The 18,577-nt window shown below is 48.7% G+C and overlaps 1 protein-coding gene across 1 annotated transcript in view; it reads left to right on the top strand.

Annotated features, from left to right (window-relative positions):
* Positions 1 to 16,409, top strand: part of LOC145361525 (uncharacterized) — a 23,527-nt gene extending 7,118 nt beyond the window's left edge. The window contains exons 3-7 of the mRNA XM_080217338.1: positions 2,561 to 2,748; positions 7,501 to 7,798; positions 9,299 to 9,507; positions 13,016 to 13,041; positions 15,524 to 16,409. Coding sequence (XP_080073464.1) covers positions 2,561 to 2,748; positions 7,501 to 7,798; positions 9,299 to 9,507; positions 13,016 to 13,041; positions 15,524 to 16,065 — 1,263 coding nt within the window. The 3' untranslated portion in view covers positions 16,066 to 16,409. The remainder of the gene's footprint in view (positions 1 to 2,560; positions 2,749 to 7,500; positions 7,799 to 9,298; positions 9,508 to 13,015; positions 13,042 to 15,523) is intronic.
* The last annotated feature ends 2,168 nt before the right edge of the window (positions 16,410 to 18,577 follow it).

Below are 18,577 nucleotides of genomic sequence, written 5' to 3'. Positions count from 1 at the left end.
CTCCACAGCATTAGCCTGAACCTCTAGAGAGAGAGAGACAGACACTGACATTACCACTACACCACTGTCTTTCCACAGGTTCTTACTGCCATTGGAAATATTTGCAGGTTGATCCCAATTCCAAATCTCTTCCCACATCTAGGCGCTAAGGCAGACTTTAGCTGTTTTCATCGCCTGTTATTCCCAGAACAGGTCACCAGTCTGTCACCCAGGGGCTTATAGCTTAAGGGGGCGCCACTCCCCATCAAGCATGGCTGACCAGCAGCCTCTCCGGCTCTTACCGCCAGCCATTGGCGCGTTTGGAATGATTTGCAAGTTGACGCTGTTTTGACCGTGTTATGATTGCATCTTCTTGGGTGGGACTTGAACCCGGAGCTTCAGGCTCAGAGGCATTCTGCACCATTGAGAAAGATGCCCGGCCTTTCCTTGATCCAAACCGGGCAACATCTCACCCACCCCCCACACTGAACTCCAGCCATCGCTCTACCCTGGGGGCAAAATCCATTGGGCAGCATCTGTTGTGATGCATTCTGGGATGGCATCATCATAGAGTCATCGAGGTTTACAGCATGGAAACAGGCCCTTCGGCCCAACTTGTCCATGCCAGCCTTTTATTTTGAAACCCCTAAGTTAATCCCAATTGCCCGCATTTGGCCCATAGCTCTCTATACCCATTGTACCCATGTAACTATCCAAATGCTTTTTAAAAGATAAAATTGTACCCGCCTCTACTACTACCTCTGGCAGCTTGTTCCAGACACTCACCACCCCCTGTGTGAAAAAATTGCCCCTCTGGACACTTTCGTATCTCGCCCTTTTCACCTTAAGCCTCTGCCCTCTAGTTTTAGACCTTTGGGAAAAGATATTGACTATCTACCTTGTCTGTGCCCCTCATTATTTTATAGGCCTCTATAAGGTCACCCCTCAGCCTCCTACGCTCCAGAGTAAAATGTCCCAGTCTATCCAGCCTCACCTTATAACTCAATCCATCAAATCCCGGTAGCATCCTAGTAAATCTTTTCTGCACTCTTTTTAGTTTAATAGTATCCTTTCTATAATAGGGCGATGAGAACTGTACACTGTATTCCAAGTGTGGCCTTACTAACGTCTTGTACAGCTTCAACAAGATGTCCCAACTCCTGCATTCAATGTTGTGACCAATGAAACCAAGCATGCCGAATGCCTTCTTCACCACTCTGTCCACCTGTGACTCCACTTTCAAGGAGCTATGAACATGTACCCCTAGATCTCTTTATCCTGTAACTCTCCCCAACGCTCTACCATTAACTGAGTACGTGCTGAACTTATGAAAGGTTCATTACCCCTCTTGCCCTGAGCCTCAGTCCATGGTGCAGGGTATACAAGAACAACTTGTATTTAGACAACACCTAATAGATTGTCCCAAGGCGTGTCACAGGAGCATCGTAAAGATGGAGGGGAGGCATGAAGTCAGGTGACCAAAACCTTGATGGAAGCAATTTTAAGGAGTTCCTTAAAAAGGGAAGGGAAGTCTGTGGCGCAGTGAGGTTATCATCTCTAGCTGAGCAAGACAGTTGAGTCCCACCCCAGGACTTGATGGCCAAGGAAGGTGCGTCCAGAACTCAGCCAAACAGGTTGAGTGTTATAGAAACTAGATTAAAGTCCAACAGATTTATTTGGTATCACGAGCTTTTGGAGCGCTGCTTCTTCATCAGGTGAAGGAGCAGCACTCTGAAAGCTCGCGATTCCAAATAAACCTGTTCAACTTTATCGCGTTGTTGTGAGACTTCTTACTGTGTCCACCCTAATCCAAAACTGGCATCCTCACATCATAGAACCTAGAAGCAGGAGTAGGCCATTCAGCCCGTCGAGCCAGCTCCATTTTGATCATGGCTGATCATCAAATTCAATACCCCCCTCCTCTTCCCCTGATATCCCTCGATCCCTTTAACCCCTAGAGCGATATCTAATTTCTTCTTGAAATCACACAATGTTTTGGCCTCAACTATATTTTGTGGGAGTGAATTCCACACGTTCACCACCCTCTGGGTGAAGAAATTTCTCCTCACCTCAGTCCTAAAAGGTTTATCCCTTATCCTCAAACTATGACCCCCTAGTTCTGGACTCCCCCACCATCGAAACATTCTTTCTGAATCTACCCTGTCTAATCCTGTTAGAATTTTCTCAATTTCTATGAGATTTCAACTTGTAAATCGTTCCAAACATGCCAATGGCTGGCGGTAAGAGCGGAAGAGACTTCTGGTCACCCACGCTTGGAGTGGCACCTCTCGAGCTCCAAGTCCCCTGGCGACAGACTAATGGTGGCCTGTTCTGGGAATGTCTAGCTATTGAATTCTCCCACGAGAGTCTGCCTTGGTGCATCGCTAGGCTTGGGAAGAGAATTGCAGTTGGAAAGAAAGGAGGGGGGGGGGAAGAGGGTGAGGAGGGGTATTCCAGAGCTGAGGGCCGAGGAGATTGAAGGTCCAGGCGGCCAACAGAGGTGGAACCTTTCAAACTGGGGAGGTTGCCTCGGCAGGCACTGGGATGAGTTTGCAAGTTCACAGGTTGCTCTTTCTTGCAGATTACGAAGAAGGGGGAAGTCCTGAACATCCATAACCAGGTAACCGTGGTGACCGTGGGTGTGACCTCCACAAGCCCGAACTTTAACCTCCCCAACGTCATGCTGCTGGCCCGACCCATCAACGCCTTGAAGGAGATGATGTGTAACTGCACGGTTTCAGAAGATAGATGCCCGTTGGAGCTCACGAGGTGAGTCCTGGCGGATGGCTGTTTTCATTTGAGGAACTCCAGTAATGGCAAGTTGGTGACAATTTGGGACAGCATCAGGGCTGCCAACGTTAGTGAGGATATGGTAAATTACTAGATACTAATCAATGCCCTTTCGCAGATGGGCTGAATGGCCTCTTTCTGCACTATAGGGATTCTATGAACTGTGTCCTGAATTCCAATACTTTTTTGCACTGACATCACAGTACAGCAAGACATTTTTGTACTTATCTTCATCCTAGAATCCCTACAGTGCAGAAGGAGGCCATTTGGCCCATTGAATCTGTACCAACCACAATCCAACCCATAAGACTATAGAATCCCTACAGTGCAAAAGGAGGACATTTGACCCATTGAGACTGCACTGACTCTCAGACACAACATCCCACTCAAAACTTATCCCCAAGTATTAAATCAAGAAGGCAAATGGAATGCTGGCCTTTATCGCGAAGGGGATAGAGTATAAAAGCAGGGTGGTCTTGCTGCAACTCTATAAGGCACTGGTGAGGCTGCAACTAGAGTATTGTGTGCAATTTTGGTCCCCTTATTTGCGAAAGGATAAATTGGCCTTGGAGGGAGTACAGAGAAGGTTCACCGGGTTGATACTGGAGATGAGAGGGTTAGCTTATGAGGAGAGATTGAGTAGATTGGGCCTGTACTCATTGGAGTTTAGAAGGCTGAGGGGTGATCTTATAGAGACATATAAGATAATGAAGGGGCTAGATAGGGTCGAGGTAGAGAGATTCTTTCCACTTAGAAAGGAAACCAGAACTAGAGAGCACAGCCTCAAAATAAGGGTGGGGGATAGTTTAGAACAGAGTTGAGGAGGTACTTCTTCTCTCAAAGGGTGGTGAATCTCTGGAATTCTCTGCCCGTTGAAGTGGTGGAGGCTACCTCACTGAATATATTTAAGTCACGGGTAGATAGGTTTCTGATGGACAGGGAAATTAAGGGTTATGGGGAGAAAGCGGGAAAGTGGAACTGATCCACTTCAGGTCAGCCATGATCTTATTGAATGATGGGGCAGGCTCGAAGGGACTAGATGGCCTATTCCTGCTCCTATTTCTTATGTTCTTGTGTTCTTAAATATTTACCCCACTGTTCCCCCTTATGTATACATCTTTGGACATTAAGGAGCAACTTAACATGACCAATCCGCCTAACCTGCACATCTTTGGACACTAAAGGGGTAATTTACCATGGCCAATCCACCTAACCTATACATCTTGGGACACTAAAGGGCAATTTACTATGGCCAATCCACCTAACCTGCACATCTTTGACACTAAGGGGCAATGTCGCATGGCCAATCCACCTAACCTGCACATCTTTGACACTAAGGGGCAATTTAGCATGGCCAATCCACCTAACCTGCACATCTTTGACACTAAGGGGCAATTTAGCGTGGTCAATCCATCTAACCTGCACATCTTTGGACAGTAAGGGAGAACTTTCCACGGCCAATGCACCTTTGGACCATGGGAGGAAGCCAGAGCACCCGCAGACACGAGGGGAGAATGTGCAGACTCCACACGAACAGTGACCCAAGCTGGGAATCGAACCCTGTCCCTGGCACTGTAAGGCAGCAGCACTGTGCCACCATGCCACCCTATAGAATGATGGAGCAGGCCCGAGGGGTCAAGTGGCCTTGCTCCTAGTCCAAATGTCCGCATGTATCCATTAATCCGGCCTTGAGCTACAGAAATCCAAAAGATCGTCGACAAAACGGGGTGTGTCCAGCCATTCGAATTATTTGGGATCTTGCTGAGCACAATGTCCACCGCGTCTGCTGACAGGGCGAGGTCCCAGGAAGTGTTTAACCCCTGAGGGTGCAAAAATTGGCCCTTCCCACACGGAATAGAGATGTAGAATGTCGGAGATGCTCAGTGGGTCACGCAGAGAGAGGCAGAGTTAGTGTTTCGGGGACCTGAGACCCCACGCCAGAGATGGAAAGCGTTAAGCAAGGAGAGAGGCAGGAAAAGTGGGGGCAAAGGTGGGGGGGGGGTGGGAGATAACAAGTGGGATGCTCGGATAGAGGGCAAGGCAAACAGAATGGCAAAGGGAACGGTGGTTGAAGGTAGAAGGAGAGGGTAAGATGAGACAACCGATGCAGTCAGATTGGCTAAGTATTTCACATATTCTCTGGATTGTTCTTGCTTTGCCTCCAGGAGCAAGTCACAGGTTAGCCACTGGGTGGCAGTAACTGACTGCATCGCAACCGATGCTTCTACAGTGGTCAAATGTCCAGGGAAAGTTTGTTTCACACCTTAGTTGCTGGGATGTTTGTGTGTTGGGGGCAGGGAGCAAGCCCAACATTTATTGCCCAGCCCTAATTGCCCGTGAACAGCGTGACTTGCTAGGCCATTTCAGAGGCCAGTTAGCCAGGGATCCAGCTGCGATTCCGGCCTTGGCTAACTGTGTGGAGTTTGCACATTCTCCTCGTGTCTGCGTGGGTTTCCTCCGGGTGCTCCGGTTTCCCCCCACAGTCCAAAGATGTGCGGGTTAGGTTGATTGGCCATGCTAAAATTGCCCCTTAGTGTCCTGAGATGTGTAGGTTAGAGGGATTAGTGGGTGAATGTGTAGGGACATGGGGATAGGGCCTGGATGGGAATTATGGTCGGTGCAGACTCGATGGGCCGAATGGCCTCTTTCTGTGCTGTAGGGTTTCTATGATTCTACGAGAGTGAAGGAGGTGGAAGGTGCGTGGAGCTTTTAATTATGCTGGCTGCTTTGCCGAGGCAGCAGGAAGCGTAGACAGAATCAATGGATGGGAGGCTGGTTTGCGTGATGGATTGGACTACATTCATGATCTTTTGTGGTTCCTTGCGGTCTTGGGCAGAGCAGGAGCCCATACCAAGCTTCTAGAAGCTTCTTCTAAACTCCAGTGGATACAAACCTAACCCCTCCAACCTTTCCTCACAAGACAACCCTCCCATTCCGAGTATTAGTCCAGTAAACCTTCTCCGAGCTGCTTCTAAAGCTTTCCTCAAAGAAGGAGACCAATACTGTACACAGTACTCCATCAACGCCCTGTACAACTGAAGCATAACTTCCCTACTCTTCTATTCAATCCCCCTCGCAATAAGCGACAACATTCTATTAACTTTCCTGATCATAGAAACCCTAGAGTGCAGAAGGAGGCCATTCGGCCCATCGAGTCTGCACTGACCACCATTCCACCCAGGCCCTACCCCCCATAACCCCACATATTTACCCTGCTAATCTCCCTGGACCTCGCTGCATCTTTCTTGATTTGATTTATTATTGTCGCACGTATTGGGATACTGTGAAAAGTATTGCTTCTTGTGCGCTGTACAGACAGAGCATACCGTTCATAGAGAAGGAAAGGAGAGAGTGCAGAATTTAGTGTCACGGTCATAGCTAGGGTATAGAGAAAAGTGTTGCAGAGTTTAAAAAGTGCTGGATGTTTAAAAAGCATGCAACGAGCGTAAAAGGTAGAATTTGAGGGTACGCTGGGCACAGTTTGCAAGAACGTCGCCAGCCTCCAGCACCAGCTTGGAACGAACCTTTTGTGATTCATGCACTAGGACACCCAGGTCCCTCTGCATCTCGGAGCTCTGCAATCTCTCACTATTAGATAATCTTTTTAATTCTTCCAGCCTCCCTCTCTCCCATCCCCTCACCTCCCTCTCTCCCATCCCCTCACCTCCCTCTCTCCCATCCCCTCACCTCCCTCTCTCCCATCCCCTCCCCTTGCCCCTCGCCTCCCTCTCTCCCCCTCACTTCCCTACCCTTCCTCTCTCCCTCCCACTCCTACCCACCCCTCTGTCCCTCCCGCCCCCTCGTCTCCCTCCCCCCCTTGTCTCCCTCCCCCCACTCCCCTCCTCTCCCTCCCCCCACTCCCCTCCTCTCCCTCCCCCCACTCCCCTCCTCTCCCTCCCCCCAACTCCCCTCTTCTCCTACCTTCCCTCTCTCCTTCCCACTCCTACACTCCCCTCTGTTTCTCCCCTCCCCTCCCTCTCTCCCCTCTCTCCTCTCTCTCCTCCCTTACGCCCCCCCACTCTGCCTCCCCCCTCCCACTTTACTTACGTCCTCTTTACAACTAGCCTTCCGAACTATTGTCAGTAACCAGTTGAGCCGCACCTTCGGTCGCTTCCTCCGAGTCATTGAGTGAATCACTGCGGGTGTTCAGACTGTACAGAGTGTTCACACTCTTTCAGACTGTGGGAGGACACCGGAGCACCCGGAGGAAACCCACGCAGACACGGGGAGAACATGCAGACTCCACGCAGTCAGTGACCCAAGCTGGGAATCGAGCCCAGGCTCCTGATGCTGTGAGGCAGCCGTGCTAACCAGAGTAAAGTTTATTTATCAGTCACAAGTAAGGCTTGCATTAACACTGCGATGAAGTTACTGTGAAATTTCTTTAGTCGTCACATTTCAGCGCCTGTTTGGGTACACTGAGGGAGAATTTAGCACGGCCAATGCACCCTGACCAGCACGTCTTTTGGACTGTGGGAGGAAACCGGAGCATCCGGAGGAAACCCACGCAGACATGGGGAGAATGTGCAGGCACAGACAGTGACCGAAGCTGGGAATCGAACCCGGGTCCCTGGCGCTGTGAGGCTGCAGTGCTAACCACTGTGCCGCCGTGCCTCACTGAAATATCACAGGGATACTTTCTGCTGTATTTTTCCCCTTGACCTGTCTTATTGCTGCTTTGGTTTTTCTCCCCCCCCACCCCCAACCACCCCCACCCCCCACTCCTCACAGACTCTTTCCCCTGAGCTTCGTCAACATTTCCATCCACGATGTTTACAATCGGCGGCTGCGCCTGAAGCTGGCCAACGGGCGATCTTTCTACCTGCAGCTCTACGTCCACCCCGAGTGCGAGAACGAGGTGTTTGAGCGCTGGATGAAGCTGGTGACTCTCCTGCACGCCACCCCGGAGGACGTGTACGGCTACGAGGCGGTGACTCCCGAGATCGAGTGTATCCTGGAGCAGGGCAGTGTGGACACGTCAGCCACCTCGCTCTCTGACTGGCAGTTGGAGCCACCCGAGATGTCGGCGGTACGTGGGGGGAGGTGGGGGGGGTGGGGGAATGGGGGGGGTGGAGATGGTGGGGGGGGGGGGGGGCGGTTGGTGGTGGGACGCAGGAACAGGGGTGGAAGTGAGTTCTTGTCACTTGTCACTCTACCCGTCCGTCGTTCATCTTGAACTCCCCAGCAATGGTTTAACAGCATGCAAACAGGCCCTTCGGCCCAACTTGTCCATGCTGCCCCTTATTCTTTTAACCACTAAATTAGCCCCAGTGGCCCACATTGGGCCCATATCCCTCTACACCCACCTTAATGACTGAAAGTCTACAAGACAGTTTGCACATTCTCCCCATGTCTGCGTGGGTTTCCTCCAGTTGCTCCGGTTTCTTCCCACAGTCTGAAAGACGTGCTGGTTATTAGGTGCATTGACCCGAACAGGCGCAGGACTGTGGCGACCAGGGGATTTGCACAGTAACTTCATTGCAGTGTTAATGCAAGTGTTGTTCGTGACCAATAAGTAAACTTTAAACCCATGCAGACACGGGGAGAATGTGCAAACTTCACACAGTGACCCAAGGCTAGAATTGAACCCAGGTCCCTGGTGTTGAGAGGCAGCAGTGCTAACCAAAGTAAAGTTTGTTTATTAGTCACAAGGTTTACATTAACACTGCAATGGAGTTACTATGAAATTCCCCTAGCCGCCACACTCTGGTGCCAGTTCAGGTCAGTGCACCTATCCAGCATGTCTTTCAGACTGTGGGAGGACACCGGAGCACCCAGAGAAAACCCACGCAGACACGGGGAGAACGTGCAAACTCCACACAGCCAGTGACCCAAGCTGGGAATCGAACCCGGGTCCCTGATGCTATGAGGCAGCAGTGCTAACCAGAGTAAAGTTTATTTATTGGTCACAAGTAAGGCTTGCATTAACACTGCAATGAAGTTACTGTGTAATTTCTTTAGTTGTCACGCTCCGGCACCTATTTGGGTACACTGAGGGAGAATTTAGCACCCTAACCAGCGCACCTTTTGGACTGTGGGAGGAAACTGGAGCACTCAACTACAGAGTTGAGGAGGAACTTCTTCACTCAAAGGGTGGTGAATCTCTGGAATTCTCTGCCCGTTGAAGTGGTGGAGGCTGCCTCGCTAAATATATTTAAGACGCGGGTAGATAGGTTTTTGGTAGGCAAAGGGATTAAGGGTTATGGGGAGAAAGTGGAACTGATCCACTTCAGATCAGCCATGATCTTATTGAATGGGGCAGGCTCGAAGGGCTGGATGGCCTACTCCTGCTCCTATTTCTTACGTCCACTCGGAGGAAACCCACACAGACACGGGGAGAATGTGCGAACTCCGCACAGGCAGTGACCCAAGCCGGGAATCGAACCCGGATCCCTGGCTCTGTGAGGCTGCAGTGCTAACCACTGTGCCGCCGTGCCTCACTGAATATCACAGGGCTATTTTCTGTTGTATTTTCCCCTTGACCGCAGTGGAGTAATTTCTCTCTCTTTCTCTCTCCTTGTGAATTCAGGGCATGAGAGAATACTACGAGGCCAGCCGGGCGAGTAGCAAGAAGAGCAAACGGAGTAGGGACAGCAAGAAGAGCAAGAAGAGTGGTAAGAGTGGTAAGAGTGAGAAGACCGAATGCAGCCAGAGAACCGAAAAGAAAAGGCAGGGGAGCGATGATGAGAGCCTTCCCGACTTCAGCCGTGAACAAGAACCCTGGCCTCCTGTTGAACCGTAAGTATTCCTGTCCAAACTCCAGCAGGCTCAGGTTTGGCACAGTGAGGTAAATTGCCCCTTAGTGTCCAAAGATGTGCAGGTTAGGTGGCTTGGCCATGCTAAATTGTCCCTTAGTGTCCAAAGACCAGGGTAGGCGTTGCTATTTGGGAGTCGGCTACGCTCACTTCTGTGGCTCCAAGTGGGTTCAAGTACCTGATGCAATTTGTCAAAGCCATCTCAGCCTTTTTAAAGATGGAGCATTAGATCAAGCCCAAGGTGCAATGTCTCATCCTGTCAGTTTGGACCTTGCTTGATCGAGTCCGAGATGGGATGTAACGTCTCACCTTGTCAGTTTGGATCTAGTTTGTCCCACATGTGGGGACCGTGATGGGTTTAAATTGGCTTTTTTTGCTCAGAGTTGAAGTATCAAAAGGTACCAAAGAAAAAAATGTCCTACTAGAACACCAAGAAGCCCAGCTTGAAATCCCTATAGAATCCCTACAGTACAGAAGGAGGCCATTCGGCCCATTGAGTCTGTACCAACCACAATCCCACCCAGGCCCTATTCCCGTAATCCCACCTATTTACCTTGGCTAGTTCCCCTCACACGAAAGGACAATTTAGCACGGCCAATCAACCTAACCCGCACATCTTGGGCTGTGAGAGGAAACCGGGGCACCCGGAGGAAACCCACGCAGACACAGGGAGAACGTGCAGAGTCCACACAAACAATGGCCCAAGCCGGGAATTGAATCCTGGTCCCTAGCGCTGTGAAGCAGCAGTGCTAACCATTGTGCTACTGTGCCATTCCGCCCACCCCCCCCCCACCACTAAGGGGCATTTCAGCATGGCCAATGAATCTAATACGTACATCTTTGGACACCAAGGAGCAATTTAGCATGGCCAATGCACCTAACGCGCACATCTTTGGAGTGTGGGAGGAAACCGGAGCAGCCGGAGGAAAGCCACGCAGACATGGGGAGAGTGTGCAGACTCTGCACAGACAGTGACCCAAGCTGGGAATTGAACCCAGGTCCCTGGCGCTGTGAGGCAGCAGTGCTAACCCACTGTGCCACTCCTGTGCTATTGAGGGGGTGCTGCACTACCGTTGGTGCTGTTTTTCTGACAAGGCATTAAACTCAACCCACCCTGGGGTTGCTATTTTGAAGAAGTGTTGAGTGTACTGAGTGACCAATGCAGCAGGCAGTCTGGTTATTCTCACGCTGTCACTGTTAACTGAGGGCTGCCGTGTTTCCCGACATAACAACAGTGATCTGGAGAGCGAGGGATCATGTGATGACACGCCTACAATGGAAGTCACGTGTCAGGAGCTGAGGAATTATCACCAGAGCACAGACTGAGTACGAACATGAATCCCTAAAGAGCCAAATAGGCTATTCGGCCCATCAAGTCTGCACCAACTCTCTGAAAGAGCACACCGCCCAAACCCTCATCCCAACCCCACAGCCCATTGATCATGCCTACTTCACCTAACCTACACATCTTTGGACATTAAGATGCAATTTAACCTGGCCAATCCACCTAACTTGCAAATCTTTGACATTAAGGGGCAATTTAGCACAGCCAGTCCGCCTAACCCTCACATCTTTGGACTCTAAGGGGTAATTTAGCATGGTCAATCCACCTAACTAGCACATCTTTGGACACTAAGGAGGAATTTAGCATGGCCAATCCACCTAATCTACATATCTTTGGGCACTAAGGGGCAATTTAGCATGGCCAATCCACCTAACCTACACATCTTTGGGCACTAAGGGGCAATTTAGCATGGCCAATCCAGCTAACCTGCACATCTTTGGGCACTAAGGGTCAATTTAGCATGGCCAATCCACCTAACCTACATATCTTTGGGCACTAAGGGGCAATTTAGCATGGCCAATCCACCTAACCTGCACATCTTTGGGCACTAAGGAAGAATTTAGCATGGCCAATCCAGCTAACCTGCACATCTTTGGGCACTAAGGGTCAATTTAGCATGGCCAATCCACCTAACCTACATATCTTTGGGCACTAAGGGCTAATTTAGCATGGCCAATCCACCTAACCTGCACATCTTTGGACACTAAGGGTCAATTTAGCATGGCCAATCCACCTAACCCACACATCTTTGGACACTAAGGGGCAATTTAGCATGGCCAATCCAGCTAACATATACATTTTAGGACATCAAGGGGCAATTTAGCATGACCAAAAATAAGGAGTTGCTCATTTAAGACGGAGATAAGAATTATAGAGTCATAGAGGTTTACAGCATGGAAACAAGCTGTTCGGCCCAACTTGTCCATGCTGCCCCTTTTTTTGAAACCCCGAAGCTCATCCCAATTGCCCGCATTTGGCCCATATCCCTCTATACCCATCTTACCCATGTAACTGTATAGATGCTTTTTGAAAGACAAAATTGTACTCGCCTCTACTACTACCAATCTCTGGCGGCTTGTTCCAGACACACTACCCTCTGTGTGAAAAATTGGCCCCTCTGGACCCTTTTGTATCTCTCCTGTCTCACCTTAAACCTGTGCTCTCTAGTTTTAGACTCCCCTACCTTTGGGAAATGATATTGACTATCTAGTTGATCTATGCCCCTCATTAAGATCACCCCTCAGCCTTCAGAAAAAAAATGTCCCAGTTTATCCATCCTCTCCTTATAATTCAAACCATCAAGTCCTGGTAGCATCCGAGTAAATCCTTTCTGCACTCTTTCTAGTTTAATAATGTGTTTTCTATAATAGGGTGAGCAGAACTGTAGACAATTACCTTTCTCCCAGAGGGTGGTGAATCTCTGGAACTCTCTTCCTCAAAAAGTAGTGGAAGTAGAATCTTCAAATATTTCTAAGTCAGAGGCAGATATAGAACATAGAACATTACAGCGCAGTACAGGCCCTTCGGCCCTCAATGTTGCGCCGACCAGTGGAACCAATCTAATGACCCTCTAACCTAATCTATTCCAATGGTATCCATATGCCTATCCACTGGCCATTTGAACGCCCTTAAAGTTGGCGAGTCCACAACTGCTGCAGGCAGGGCATTCCATGACCTTACTACCCTCTGAGTAAAGAACCTACCTCTGACATCCGTCCTATAATTACCACCCCTTGATTTAAAGCTATGTCCCCTTGTGTTAGCCATCACCATCCGAGGTAAAAGGCTCTCACTGTCCACCCTATCCAATCCATTGATCATCTTGTATGCTGATAGATTCATGATTAATGAGGTGGGGGTGAAAAGTCATCGGGGTAGGCAGGAATGTGGGGTTGAGTTTACACGTAGATCAGCCACGATCTTATTAAATGGCGGCGCAGGCTCGAGGGGCAGAGCGGCCTGCTCCTGCTTCTAACTTGTATGCTCAAATGCAGGTCGATTTACCTCCACCTTGACCTTTCGATTTAGTCTCACACATCTTGGCATCCCATTTTTAACCTTGCCCTTCAAACGTCCTTTGTAACAATCGATGGGTTAGAGTTTGTTCCTTGCTGATTCACCTCAAACTTTCTGTTTCCTCCCACAGGCCAAAAAAAGAGAAGAAGCGTCGAGGTATGGCATTTGATTGACAGGTTCATAATAACCAGGTCGCCTAGTGATGATACTGTGCCATTAAGAAACATATTTATGTCATGTTTCTCGTGAGGGGGTATGTTTAGAATTCAGCTCTTTTTTACACAGTGCCAATGTGTCTGCTCTGGGCAGCTCCATGCTGAGAATTCAGGCTAATAATTGACCCTAGATAATGACGTGTTTGTTTTAAGCTGAGCTAATGTATTTTTGGTTCCTTTTTGGTTTGTCCTTTGGGATTTCAGAGTAAGATTTGATTAGTTGATTGACAGAAACAGAGTGGCATTTCCATAGCACCTTTTGCATTGTGGGATGCCCAAAGGAGTGCCAAAGGATTGTCTCTGGATAAGAATTTGACACCAGAACACCTGGGGAAATGTTGGGGCAGGCAACCAAGTGAGAGATTTGTTTAGAGGAAATTGCTCTAAGAAGGAAGTTATTAAATTGGAAAGGGTGTGAAAAAGATTTACAAGAATGTTACCAGGACTGGAAGGTTTGAATTATAAGGAGAGGTTGGATAGGCTGGGACTTTTTTCCTTGGAGCATAGGAGGATTGAGGGGTGACCTTATGGAGGTTTATAAAATCATGAGGGGCATAGATCAGGTGAATAGCCAAGGTCTTTTCCCTAGGGTTGGGGAGTCCAAAACCAGAGGGCAGAGGTTTAAAGTGAGAGGGGAAAGGTTTGAAAGGGACTGAGGGGCAACTTTTTCACACAAAGGGTGGTGCGTGTATGGAACGAGCTTCCAGAGGAGGTGGGTACGATAACAACATTTAAAAGACATTTGGACAGGTACACAAATCTTAGTGTGCATGCACACCGGTTCCTTAAAGGAACAGGTCTGGCGGATAAAGAGTTTAACAAGGTCTTTATTAATGCACCAAGGATCAGAGGAGGAATCTTGGTGTGATGCACACTGGTTCCTTAAAGGAACAGGTCAGGTGGATAAAGAGTTTTTAAAAGGTCTTTATTAACTGAGATATGGAGTTTAAGAGCAGGGACGTTATGCTGGAACTATATAAAATGTTGATTTGGCCACAGCTAGAGAATTGTGTGCAGTTGCGGAACCCACATTATTGGAGGGATGTGACAGCAATGGAGGGGGTGCGGAGGAGATTCCCCAGGATGTTGCCTGGGCGGAAGAGTTTTAGGTCTGAACAGACTGGGGTCGAGTTCCTTGGAGCAGAGGAGACTGAGGGGGACATGACTGAGATGTGTAAAATTATAAGGGGCACAGATAGACAGGAAGAAACTTTTCCTCTGGGTGGAGGGATCAATAACTATAGGTTTAAGATAAAGGGGCAGGGAGGAGATGTGAGGAAAATATTTTTTCACAGTGGGTGGCAGGAGTTTGGAACTCACTGCCTGAAAGGGTGGTGGAGTCAGAGACTATCATAACATTGAAGAAGTGTTTAGAATGTGCACTTGTGATACATTGCTAGGCTGAAAAATGGGATTAGAATAATTAGGTAGTTGCTTTTGAGCAGCACAGATGTGAGGGGCTGGGCTGAAGGGCCTTTTCTGTGCTGTAAACCTCGCTGACTAGAGGGAGGAGTGGCGAGGCTGAGGGTTTTAGCATGAGATTGAGTGAGGCAGGAGTGAAGTCGGGCAACATCACGGAGGTGTAAATAAGCAGTCTTAGTGCTAGAGCAATGGGCAGCACGGTGGCACAGTGGTTAGAACTGCTGCCTCACAGCCCCACGGACCTGAGTTCTGACTGTCTGTACGTTCTCCCCATGTCTGCATATGTTTCCTCCGGGTGCTCCGGTTTCCTCCCACAATCCGAAGATGTGTAGCTTGGATGGATTGGCCATGCTAAATTATTACCCCTTAGTGTACAAAGATATGCAGATTAGGTGGATTGGCCATGCTAAATTGTCCCTTAGTGTCCAAAGCTGTGCAGGTTGGGGAGATTGGCTGTGATAAATTACCTCTTAGCATCCAAGGATGTGTAGGTTAGGTGGATTGGCCATGCCAAATTGGTCCCTTAGTGTCCAAAGATGTGCAGGTTAGGTGGATTGGCCATGCTAAATTGGTCCCTTAATGTCCAAAGATGTGCAGGTTAGGGGGATTGGCCATGTTAAATTGCATCCTTAGTATCCAAAAATGTGCAGGTTAAGAGGATTGGCCATGCTAAATTGCCCCTTAGCGTCCAAAGATGTGCAGATTAGGTGGATTTTGGCCATGGTAAATGCACGGGGGTTATGGGGAAAGGATGGGTGTGGTGGATCTGGGCACGATGCACTTTCGGAGAATTGAAATCAGGTCCCTGGCATCGTGAGGCTAGCCACTGTGCCACCGTTCCACCTAGGATAAATAGGGCAGGCTGAATGGCCTCCTTCTGTGCTGTAACATTGACTAATTGGAATATAATAACTAAATGATCCCTATTGAATATGTAAACACAGTGTGGAAGCTTTCTGAGTTCTGGGATTACTGAGTAATATTTTCCCTTTTGTTGGCAGGAAAGTCCATAGGTTTCAACTTCTTTAAGGGATCGAAAGAGAAGCTGGCAGACAAGGAACAGGAAGCTCCCAAAGCCAAACAGGCTGCTCCACCTCCAGCCCAAAGCCAAGAGAAAGAGACAAAGCCCAGGAGCGAGAAAGAGGAAAAAGGCAGCCACAAAGCAAAGGACGACGCAAAGGCAAAACAGAAAGACAAGTCCAAGGGAAAGGAGGATAAAGGGGAGAAGGCCAAAAAGAAGCAGAAGGAGAAAGAGGATAAGGAGAGAGAAAAGGTGGAGAAGCAGAAGGAGAAGGCAGAGAAGAAGCAGAAGGACGAGAAAAGGAGCAAGGATAAAGAGAAGAAGCAGCAGGAGAAGGAGGCCAAACAGCGGGAGAAAGAGGAGAAAAAACGGCGAGAGATGGAGGACAAAAAGCAGAAGGGGAAGGGGCAGGAGAAAGAGAAGCGACAACGGGGAGAGAAGAATGAAGAGAAGAAACAGAAAGAGAAGAAGAAAGAGGGCAAGGCATCTTCATCCAGATCCACAGAGAAAGTAGATGATTGAGGCTTGGATGATGCAGTGCATGGAGTTGAGAACAAGGATTGAGAAAGGACTGGAAAGTAATAGATGGCAGTCAGGAAGCCCATAGTGCAAGAGTATGACAGGTGTCTCAATGTGATAGAACGGATTTAATGTGCCCATGTTAACCGGGAATAAAATACTTCCTTGCAGTTTATTTTGGTTTTGACAAAAGACTTAAAAAGGCCAAACTCCCTAATGTGCTTCCTTGTGACTTAAGTTCAAAGTTCACCCACTTCTATGGGTACAAAGTTCTATATCGGTTCCCCCTGTGGGTTGACTCTTGTGACTCCAGGGTGCGGGGACAGATTTCCTTGCCACTTTGCGATTCCGTTCACGTCTGTGTGGTCAAATCGCTTTATTGTGTCACTTCCTGTCTTGGGAGCAATTGGTCAAAAACTTTAGATTAAAAAAAGTATCTTTCAAATCCTTACTTTTTATTTCATTCTTCTGTGTGGTTCAGTCAATCGATGATGTTTGAGGAGAAACACAGGCAATGTTTAGTTAAAAAAACTCCCCCAGCAAAAGAAGACCTAACTCTCTGACCAAACTTTTGGTCATAGCATCACAAAATTGTCGTGGCGATAGCAATCTTAGGAAGCATCTTTGGAAGTCTTACTAAGTGCACATTTGCTATCTATGGGTGTCTCCCCATGTCCTGTCCCATAGCACCAGGGACCCTGGTACGACTCTGACCTCAGATCACTGTCTGTGTGGAGCCCGCACGTTCTCCCTGTGTCTGCGTGGGTTTCTTGCAGGTATTCCAGTTTCCTCCCACACGCCAAAGACGTGCAGGTTAGGTGGATTGGCCATGCTAAATTACCCCTTAGTATCCAAAGATGTGCTGGTTAGGTAGATTGGCTATGCTAAATTGTCCCTTAGTATCCAAAGATGTGCTGGTTCGGTGAAATGGCTATGCAGAATTACCCCTCAGTATCCAAAGATGTGTAGGTTAGGTAAATTGGCCAAGCTAAATTGTCCCTTAGTATCCAAAGATGTGCTGGTTAGGTAGATTGGCTATGTGAAATTACCCCTTAGTATCTAAAGATGTGTAGGTTAGGTGGATTGGCCATGCTAAATTGCCCCTTAGTATCTAAAGATGTGCAGCTTAGATGGATTGGCCATGCTAAATTGTCCTTTAGTATCTACCACACCTCCCACCCCCCCCCCCATTATCACTAAAATGAAGTTGCTTTGAAAATCCCCTAGTCGTCACACTCTGCTGCCAGTTTGGATACACTGAAGGAAAATTTAGCATGGCCAACGTGCCTAACCAACTCTGTGGCAGGAAACCGGATTACCCGGAAGAAACCCACGCAAACACAGGGAGGACGTGTAAACTCCACATAGAGAATGACCCAGGCCAGGAATCGAACCCCAATCACTGGCGCTGTGAGGCAGCAATGCTAACCACTGTGCCACCGTGCCATTCTACTGAAGTCTGGCTTGGGGTCCACTTGTACTCCAGCACTGTCTTCCAGATGAGATATCAAGCCTAGGCGCCCTCCTCCTCCACTTCTGCCCTCCCAACTGGGTATGAAAGATCCCATGGCTACCATTTCAGAGAATGTGAAAAGGTGGGGGGGGGGGGGGTGGTGGAGGAGGGGAGAGGTGATGGCATTCCCCATTGGTACCCTGCTCATTATTTTATTATCCAACCAATATGGCTAAAGAAACAGATAATCTGGGTCATTGTATGATTTGTGGGATGTTGCTGTGCACACATTGCCTGCCACTTTCTCCTACATTATAGCAGTGACTGAAGAAGCAGTAGCTCGTTGGTTGTGAAGCACTTTGGGACGTCCCGAGGTTGTGCAAGGTGCTACGCTGACTGCAGTGAGGCTAAGGATCCATGTCACGGTAGTCGCCAGGCCACCCCCTGGATCTCTCCCTGAGTTCCACTGGTGGGGGGGAGAGCTTGGTCACACTCACACCAACGCACAGGTGAAGGGAGTCCACTGACCACCCACTGGGTGCTGACCAGGAGAGGACGGGCATCACAGCTGATCATAATCCCCTCCTCACTTCCCCTTTTCATACATGCGTGCTTACTCTTGGTGCGCTGAGGTGGGTGTGGTAGGGAGATGGATCAGCAGATTGCAACCAGGAGATTAAATCAGGAACTCTCTCACCCACAAGAGGCTGGAGACATTGAGAGAGGGGGGAAGCGGGGTAGGGATGTCTGATAATGACAAATGTTTGAGGTAAGGGTATAGAGGGATATCAATCAAAAGTGAGTTGATTTGAGATACAGTCCTTGTAACTGAATATGGAACTGGTTAGAGTGGCTGAATGAATGCCTTGTTCTATTCCTAAGCAGCATCTCGGCCTTTTGGCTAAGATGCAAGTAAGATCAAGCCTTGGAGGAGGAGCTACACCTACTCCAATCAGCTTGGATCATGTAGATCAAGCCCAAGACAGGAGGTGAGAACCCTGTCTTGTCAGCTTGGACTGGGAATGTCCCAACTTGTTGGGACCCTGAACTGGCTTTAATTTG

The sequence above is a fragment of the Carcharhinus amblyrhynchos genome, chromosome 35 (assembly GCF_965287045.1).
Source record: "Carcharhinus amblyrhynchos chromosome 35, sCarAmb.v2.hapA, whole genome shotgun sequence".
Lineage (NCBI taxonomy): Eukaryota > Metazoa > Chordata > Chondrichthyes > Carcharhiniformes > Carcharhinidae > Carcharhinus > Carcharhinus amblyrhynchos.
The sequence above is the reverse complement of the archived record's forward strand: the minus strand, read 5'-3'. Positions and strand labels throughout refer to the sequence as shown.